Source organism: Nansenia antarctica (assembly GCF_963989245.1).
Source record: "Nansenia antarctica genome assembly, chromosome: 14".
Classification (NCBI taxonomy): Eukaryota; Metazoa; Chordata; class Actinopteri; order Argentiniformes; family Microstomatidae; genus Nansenia; species Nansenia antarctica.
In genome coordinates, this window is record NC_137684.1 from 29,559,373 (window position 1) to 29,568,535 (window position 9,163).

The 9,163-nt window shown below is 43.1% G+C and overlaps 1 protein-coding gene across 1 annotated transcript; it reads right to left on the reverse strand.

The window, feature by feature from the left end:
- Nucleotides 1-5,996: 5,996 nt before the first annotated feature.
- On the reverse strand, nucleotides 5,997-8,398 carry slc35c1 (solute carrier family 35 member C1; the record flags this gene model as incomplete). Its single annotated transcript, XM_080545285.1, has 3 exons — nucleotides 5,997-6,571; nucleotides 7,479-7,665; nucleotides 8,060-8,398. 3 exons carry the CDS (start codon nucleotides 8,396-8,398, stop codon nucleotides 5,997-5,999), a joined length of 1,101 nt encoding a protein of 366 aa, XP_080401411.1.
- Nucleotides 8,399-9,163: the final 765 nt, after the last annotated feature.

Consider the following 9,163-nt stretch of genomic DNA (forward strand, 5'->3'; position numbering starts at 1 on the left):
GATTTAACTTTCAATCCCTTAAAAATGATCCTTTAAAAAGATCTTGACGCTGAATTGAATGCCTTATTTCCAATGCACTGAATTCACAACCATGGTTTTAAACTTTCAAGTCCCTTAAAAATAATAATAATAATAATTCATTAAATTTATATAGCGCTTTTCCGAGGCTCAAAGACGGAAAATGATCCTTTTTAAAGATCTTGACGCTGAATTGAATGCCTTATTTCCAAACTGTTCCCATATTGTGTAGTGATGATCTCTTGTTGTACTAGACACGCTGAGTTCGTGTGGCACATTCGACGACACTGGACATGAGCCGGCTCCTCCCCCTGCCCGTCTGCTATTGGCTGCGATGCGGAACGTGTAGGAGTATGCAAATGAGAAAGGGGCCTGCCCTCGCTGTTCATTGGTTGTTCGACACGTGTAGTCTCCGCCCCGTCACGTGTCCTCGGTGTATTTTCGCTCACACCCACAGGGACAACAAGCCCCCTACACGTTCCCGTTCGTAAGAGAGAGAGAGAGCGCCGGAGCGCACGCTGAGCGTCATAAAGGGACCAAGTCATTTGATTGATTGATTGATTGAAAACTTTATTAGAAGATCTGCAGAAGTAGGTACATGAAAGTACATATAACATACAATGTCAACTAAAAGGATAAAAACCCAAGAAAGCCACTGGTTTATTTCAATTGGGGTCCTTGATTCTCAATTCATCGTTACATGTAAGACAGACAAAAAAACTAGTACTATCTACAAGATAATACAGACAAATAACTATTACTATCTACAAGATAAACATACATCCATCATGGGAAGAACAATACAACAAAACATAAGGTATGTACAGCGGGTAGGACAGGTGGGGACATACACCACAGGTGGGGGCGGGGGACAAAACACAAAGTATGTACAGTGGGTAGTTCGGGTCTTTTAATCTGATTTTTGTTTTAGAGGGTCCAGTTACGGATTGCAGCCTCCTGTAAATGTTTTTTGAGAGTGGTTTTGAAGGTGGGCAGTGTTTTGCACTCCTTTAAGATTATAGGAAGGGCGTTCCACATTTTTACTGCATAGTTTGCAAACGAGTTTAACCCCTTGTTTGTGGTGCAACGCGGTTGAACGTGGTTCGTGGAGCTTCCTCTGGTGTTGTATGTGTGGACGTTGTTCACTTGGACAAGAGGCATTGGACAAGAGGCATTCCTATGAGTGCTGATCAGATGTCCAGATCGTATTTACGAACGCACTGTTATTTTATTTCAGCGTATTTGAGCCTCGGAGAAGCGCTATATAATAATAATAATATTAATATTATTATTATTAATTAATACATTGACAATGTACAGACTGAGCGATCATAGTCTGGCAATAGAGAAGGGCAGATACAGACAAACCTGGCTGCCCAGAGAGGAGAGGCTGTGCTGTCACTGTGATGACGGAGCTATAGAGACAGAGTTACACTTCTTAACACAATGTAAAAACTACACAAATATTAGAGAGGAGTTCTTCCCAAAATTTGAAACTAATTTCCCAGAATTCCGAAGTATGACAGAAAGGGAAAGATTACCAGCCCTTCTGGGGGAACAGAAAGAATGTGCAGTTTTGGCTGCAAAATATGTAAATTCCTGTCACAAGAAAAGGGACAACCAGTAGGACATACATACAGTATGCCATGTTTTATTCTCTACACCACCTGCTTTATTTTATTTATATTATTTTTATTTATTTTTTCATGTCATTGATATTATGTTGTTATGTTGTTGTTCGTCATATCTGTGATTGTGCTTTGGCAACACTTGTAAAACGTCATGCCAATAAAGCCTGTTGAATTGAAATTGAATTGAATTGAATTGAGAGAGACAGGGAGAGAGAGAGAGAGAGAGAGACAGGGAGAGAGAGAGAGACAGAGAGACAGAGACAGAGAGAGAGACAGAGAGAGAGAGAGACAGAGAGAGAGACAGAGAGAGAGACAGAGACAGAGAGAGAGAGAGAGAGAGAGAGACAGAGAGAGAGACAGAGAGAGAGAGAGAGAGAGAGAGAGAGAGAGAGAGAGAGAGAGAGAGAGAGAGAGCCACAGCAAACAGATCCCGAAAGGGGGTGTGAAGCAGAGACGGAACAGAGAACCATCCCGAAAGGGGAAACAGATTCCGCGCGTCACGCCCAGCTGTTTCCCCTTTCGGGATGGCTGATGCCACGTTGGCGTAGAGGTGGTGGGGCCAGCAACTGGTGAGGCCAAGAAAGACATTCACAGTGGATGACCGAAGAATGCTCACCAAAAGAAACTGTCCCACAGATCAGGGAGGTAGGCGTCAATGTCAATGTGAGACAGACTACCGCCCTCAGAATATGTCCCCAACCAAACTATAGATGCTTCACTGCAAGGTGCACACCACTATTAGTTGTCATCAAAAAGGATGGTCAGGTTACAGTTAGCTAAAAAGTAAAAAAAAAACTGCAGAGGTCTGGAAACAGGTCTTGTGGACAGATAAAATGAATGTTATCATTTACTGGGGCGGCTGTGGCGCAGGAGGTAGAGCCGCCGTCTAATGATCGCAAGGTTGGCAGTGTTGGCATGTCGAAGTGTCCTTGGGCAAGACACTGAACCCAAAATTGCTCCCAGTGAGCGGGCCGGCGCCTTGCTTACCGCCATTGGTGTGTGAATGTGTGTGTGAATGGGAGGCCATTGTAAAGCGCTTTGGATAAAGGCGCTATATAAGTCAGCTCATTTACTGTAAATTACCTCTTGCACAAGAATATTTTGGAGGCGAAGGAAACAATGCTTCACTGTCCCATCTCCCACACAGGGCACTGATGTTCAGTTGTTAGTAGTGGTGGTCTAGTGGATAGTGAGTTGGACTTGGGATCGGAAGGTTGTGAGTTCAAATCCCGCCTGAAGTCACACCACTACTAGTGTGCCCTTGGGTAAGGCACTTAGCCCTCAGTTACTCCAGGGGGAATGTCCCTGTAATTCGTAATTGTAAGTCGCTTTGGATAAAAGCGTCTCTGCTAAATGGCAAAATTAGTTGTTATGTGACGGTTATTCAAAGAGAATTAGGACGTTCTATTCAGCATTTCAGTTTGGTTTAGTCACGGCCACGTTTTCAAGTCATGCAGTCAGAATGTCACTCTGTTGACTTCAGACTGCACACTGCCCCCCCCACCTGTTCTGGTTTCTAGTCAAGCTCAATCTTGAATTTGCAACTACCGTACATGACTTTTTAAATGCCATCTAGTTTTCCGTAAGGTTGGTACCATGCCTGACCTTTGAACCAGTCCAAGCACACAGTGTCGGTCAAGGAGGGAACACATACTTCCTCACATACTTCTACAGGTGCACCATAGACAGGGTTGCTACAAGTTTCAACAAGTTTCAACAAGTCAAATTGATTGAAGACCTTTTTGACCTCTTTGAATAGCATTTTAGACCTGTTCGCGACACCATATGATAGCTTTTTGTCATCCTTGAGGTGATGAAATTAGGGATTTCACTGCCAAACAGACAAAAAAGGAAGCGAATTGGCATTTTTTTGGGGTTCCAGCTTGATTAATTTCCGCGTAAATAGATGTGGTCAGACTGATCACCTTGCAGGGTCTCGTTTTTAAGACCTAGCACCTCATTGTTAGACTGAATAACTGAAATGTAAGACCTTTTTAGGCCTTGTAAATCGGATTGCTGGATTTTAGACTTTAAGGCTTTTAAAGACCAGACCACCTGCATAGAGTACCCTGTCTGGCTGTCACCACCTGGTATCACAGGGCCATGAGCTCCAGCCAGGCAGAACATCTACTCTCTACTCTGGGAGATGCAACAGGAAGGCCAGGAAGATCCTCAGGGACTGCAGCCACGCCCTGTTCTCTTGGTCATGCACCTGCACATAAAAAATAAATGTTGTTATTATGTTGAGCTTCACATGTTTTGACAATGTACTGTTATTCTCTTGACACAAACAAACGAAGAAATGTCACATTACAAAACAGAATATTTAATTTTTAGAGTATACAAATAATGGATAATTCTCTTAATCAACATCCTTTCTGTTTAAAAAATAAAAATTAAAAAATCACATTTTTTAAAAACCCAGTCTGAGTACCCAGTTTGGAAACTCCATATACAGGTAATAATAATAATAATAATAATAATTCATTAAATGTATATAGCGCTTTTCCGAGGCTCAAAGACGCTGACCACAGGTGCATCTCATCTTCCGTAATTGAATGCAAAAAGTTAAACTTCAAACTATTTTTTGAGATGCACCTGTAATCCACAGCCCTGAGCAAAAATATGATATCCACCAGACTATAGAAAACCAGCACACAGAGACACACTGCAATCTGAGAGCACACAAAGACCCGGCTAGGGTCAAATGAAATGTAGACCTTGCAATAAACAGCAGAAAGTACCGTAGTGTGCAATCTTGTCCACAACAGACACTCGCATCATATTCATTTTTAATTTTTGCCATTTAGCAGACGCTTTTATCCAAAGCGACTTACAATTACGAATTACAGGGACATTCCCCCTGGAGTAACTGAGGGCTAAGTGCCTTACTCAAGGGCACACTAGTGTGGTGTGGTTTCAGGCGGGATTTGAACTCACAACCTTCCGATCCCAAGTCCAACTCACTATCCACTAGACCACCACTATATCCTCCTCCTCATTGGTAAGATTACCACTCTAGAGCCCCTTTTCACACAGAGACCAGATAACTAACCCATAGGGGGCATGTAGAAATAGGAATGTAGTAAAAATCCTTTCTGAGATTTGGGACGATAAGACACAGGTAGAAGTCATGTCAGGGCTACATAGATACCCAATCCGATTTCTCTGTTCATGATTAACATTTCACAACATATCATCACATAATATTCCTTCAATGATCCAAGTTTCTTTAAAAAACACAAAAACAAACAAACAAACTGAAACAGATCTGTAGAATATCTACAGCTCAGGGTATAAAATTACACTTATCTTAAATCATGATTCGTATTCAAATGCAAAATGCTCCAAACGAAGCAAGAGAATCAACCATCACTTTGATGATTTGCACTTCATCACCCATAAGGCATCAACGACAGCGACACAACAGCCCATGACATCAGACATTTTCAAGATCGCCGTCAAACCAACATTGGGTTCGTCACTTATTAACCAAAATGAACGACTGGAGTGTTTTTATTGTCTTGTTATATTCTGCGGCTTCACTTGTCACAAGATTTTTCTCTTCTTTCACAGTTGTAAAACCCAATCTGGACACAGCACACTAAAACAAGCCACGGACTGGGTCGTATAATCTCAGTGTTTAGTATGTAAGTAGTGTACGGATGTTTAGCCAACTGACTTCATGCATCATATAAATAACCATCAATAACCTCAGTCAGTTCTAGTTAGTGTGCTGCTAAAAGGTAATGTGTACTGCTATAATTGAATGATGTTGTCACTTTAAATTGTGATCTCCATGATACATACACGTATATATTTTTAAAAACGGTTTCGTAATAAAATTATGTTCATACATAAGGATACAATCATGATTTGGATATATTTCCAAAAAAGCTTTTTGATTTAAAACATAAATAAGATGACGATAGAATGCCCTGGTATAATGACCACCCCACATCACAAATCTTGATCCAAAGAAAAACAGATCAGATCAGACCACATCCCCCCCGAAAGCAGAAATCTATCTAGGTAGATTCAAGTACACTCAGAGACTTCCACCACAAACAGACAAGAGTGAAGTAAGGATATTTCTGGCCTTCCTTCTTTCTTGTCAAGCACCATTGCCTTGGCCCTTGTTCACATGGAGAAAAACCTCACCCATCTAAAGTCTGCTACTTGTGGCAATGCCAGTTCAGTAAATTCATGATCATTCAGTAACACAGCACAACCTCATCTTTCCACACTTCACCCACATCATCACAATAGAAACACAACATCGTCATTGACCCTCAAGTCTTTACAGTAACATGTGTCTACATGTAAACAACGGAAGGTCGGCTCAGGCTATACCCCCGGGTCACTTTTCTCCCCAGACAATAGTTTCTCTTTGAGAGGCTCCTGAGGAGCCTGGACCTTCTTCATCTCCATGCCTTTGACCCACGTATAGGCCGAAGACCCACACAGCACCATCAAGTTACTGGTCCACCACAGCAGACTCTTACTGGAGGAGTTGTACATCACCGCGATGACCGTCTGACCGCAGGCCTTGGCGGTCCCCGACACGTTGTGCGTCAGCGGGCTGGTGAACTTGATCTGGAGACCCGTCACGTAGCCGATGGCGAAGCCGAAAACGCCGCCCAGAGTCATCATGCCCCAGAAGCTGGGGTCGCCCAGGCCAGGGAAGCGGACGAGTTGCCCGATGTCGCCGGAGACGACCATGAGAGGGAGGAAGAGGAGGCAGGCGTTGATGTTGTTGTAGTAAGACAGCTTCCAGATGCTTCCGTCCACCGCGGGCATCACCTTCTTGGTGTAGATAGCGTTGAGGGAGACGCAGGCGCTGGCGAGGACCCCGAAGAACACACCCGTCCACGAGAGGGACCCCGCCACACCCTCCTGGTCCACGCCAAGCCAGAACCCACCTGAATAGAGGTTTAAAAAAGAGATACATGTTTTGTTTTTGAGAGAGAGATAATGGCTGTGTTCGGAATGGCATACTAGCATACTACTCGTACTAGATATGACATAGTTTTGAGTATGCGAGAGCATTCACAATGTACAGTATGCGAGAAATGTAGTATGTATACTAGATTTTTGCCAAATCTTTGAATATGCGATCGATGCATGCTATTCCTACTCAACATCCCCAAAATGCATTGCGCGTCTCAAACTGCATCATACAAACCTGTCATACAGCTGTTGTTTACATTGTCAGATAGCCTGGAGACCGGAAGCTCGCAATAAACACGTTTACACAGCCAATGTATTAGCCTAGTCCAACATCATGATGATACAAAACTTCCGCAAACGTTAAAGAGTGCTGACCCATCATTTACATTACATTTACATTTACATTTTTGGCATTTAGCAGACGCCTTATTCCAAAACGACTTACAATCAATACATTTGAATACTAAGCAAGTGAATCATCAATCCACCAGTCGTAGCAGGAAGAGTAATCCAGCTCAGGCCCGGGGCCATTGATAGAAGGAACAACCTTCTCCTATCACCTTCTTCTAAACCTATTTTTTCTTTCTTTTTTTTTTACACTGGAGAAACAGAGAAACAGTACAAGGGGGGCAATATAAGTTTTTAGGGGACACAGTAAAGGGGAAAAGCGGGTGTCTTCAGGAGACACAGTGCTGAGGGGCAGAAGATGTCTCAGGAGGAGCAGTTAAGGTGTAACCTGAACCATCATCGACCCACAGTGTGTATGCATATGCTCCAACCTTACTGCCTCTACCAAATACTTCACCCACCCTAACCCCTATCCAATGTGTTAGTGTTGCATGTTGCATTAGGGGGGGAAACCAACCATTCCCAACGTACCCAGAATGACCCCACAGCACATGATGGCGTAGAAGGAGGTGGTCTGCTTCAGGATGACGTAGGACAGGAGGACATTGAACACTGTGCTGAGGGACCGGCCCACCGTGTAGAAGGCCACGCCCACGTGCTTCAGGCACAGGTTGTTGAAGGAGATCATCCCGATGAACACGATGGACAGAGGCAGCACCTGAGTGAATGAATGAATGAATGGATGAATGGTCTTTATTGTCATTGATATAGTACAGGTACCATACAACGACATTTGGGAGGGGGGGCTCCCCTGGTGCTAGGAAAGAAATACTAAAAACAAGAAGGGAAAGAGCTGGTTTACATAAATAAAGGCTATGTACACTATCCACTATACTATACAAATAAAACACTGTGCTGTACTCTATGCTATGCTATACCTATTCTAACATTTCCTATCTCTGAACCTTATGTACACGAGGGTTGTCATATTGCACATAGTATTATTGCACATTCATATTGCACATAGTATTATTGCACATTCATATTGCACATAGTATTATTGCACATTCATATTGCACATTCATATTGCACATGTATTTAAAGTGTCGCACCTCCCTGGAGATCTTCAGGTCCCACCTGACCGAGGGGAAGGGTGAGTCGACCACCCCCGGACACAGACGGGAGAAGAGATGCATGAGCCAGCACAGCGCCACGGTCACCACGCACTGGTAGAAGGTCACAAACAGAGGTGCATCCAAGTGTCGCCCATCTAGTAAGTAGTTATTTAGGAACACCATGGTGATCGATATGAACCAGTAGAGGGTCACCACGAACCCGATCTGGATGGCCCGGAATAAGAAGGTCTCCCCCCTGCCATCCTGATCCATGGAGCCCGAGCCCGAGAGAGCCATGCTGAGGATCTTCGATCGCTTCAATTGTATCCTGTTCATGGTGATCAAGGAGAGAGATGCAGACGATCAGGTCATTGGAGGAGTTGTAACATTGTTGCAACACTGGACGTTCTGCATATTGGTTACATTCGACCGATCGGATACAAAAGAGCGAGGAACTTCCTGGGAGGGTTGCCAGATGGGATTGAGTTTCCAGCCGAAACCAACCACAGTCTAAAAAACCAGCCCAAAACCTATGTTGTCAGAAAACCACTAGTTACTATTGGGTAAGGTGCCCATCTCCTCGTGCCCCTAAACTGTATGTTTGATGCTAATTATGTTTGCAAAATAATAATAATAATAATAATAATAATAATAATAATAATAAAAACTGCACATTGTATGTAGTTACTAGGGTGTGTGTTTTAACTTCACACATTTTGTAATTTTCAGGCATTGACATTTTGATACCGCCTAAATGCTATTTATCCATCCCAAACCTATAATAATAATAAATGCTATTTATCCATCCCAAACCTATAATAATAATAAATGCTATTTATCCAGCCCAACCTGCTCAAATGCTATTTTTCCGGCTCAGTGTGATTAAAAAAGTAGCCCATTCGGCGGGAACCCGCCCCATCTGGCAACCCTGCTTCCTGGACGTAAACGCGTTCGTTTGATCGTTAAAGAAACAGTCACATTCTCCTTAGAACTGCGAGAAACATTTCGGTAACTTTAGTTTAGATGTTCCATTTCCGAATTCATGTTTGTCATTTTTCATTAGATCAAAGTATGATGCCAAAATGCATATTCAGGCTCCAT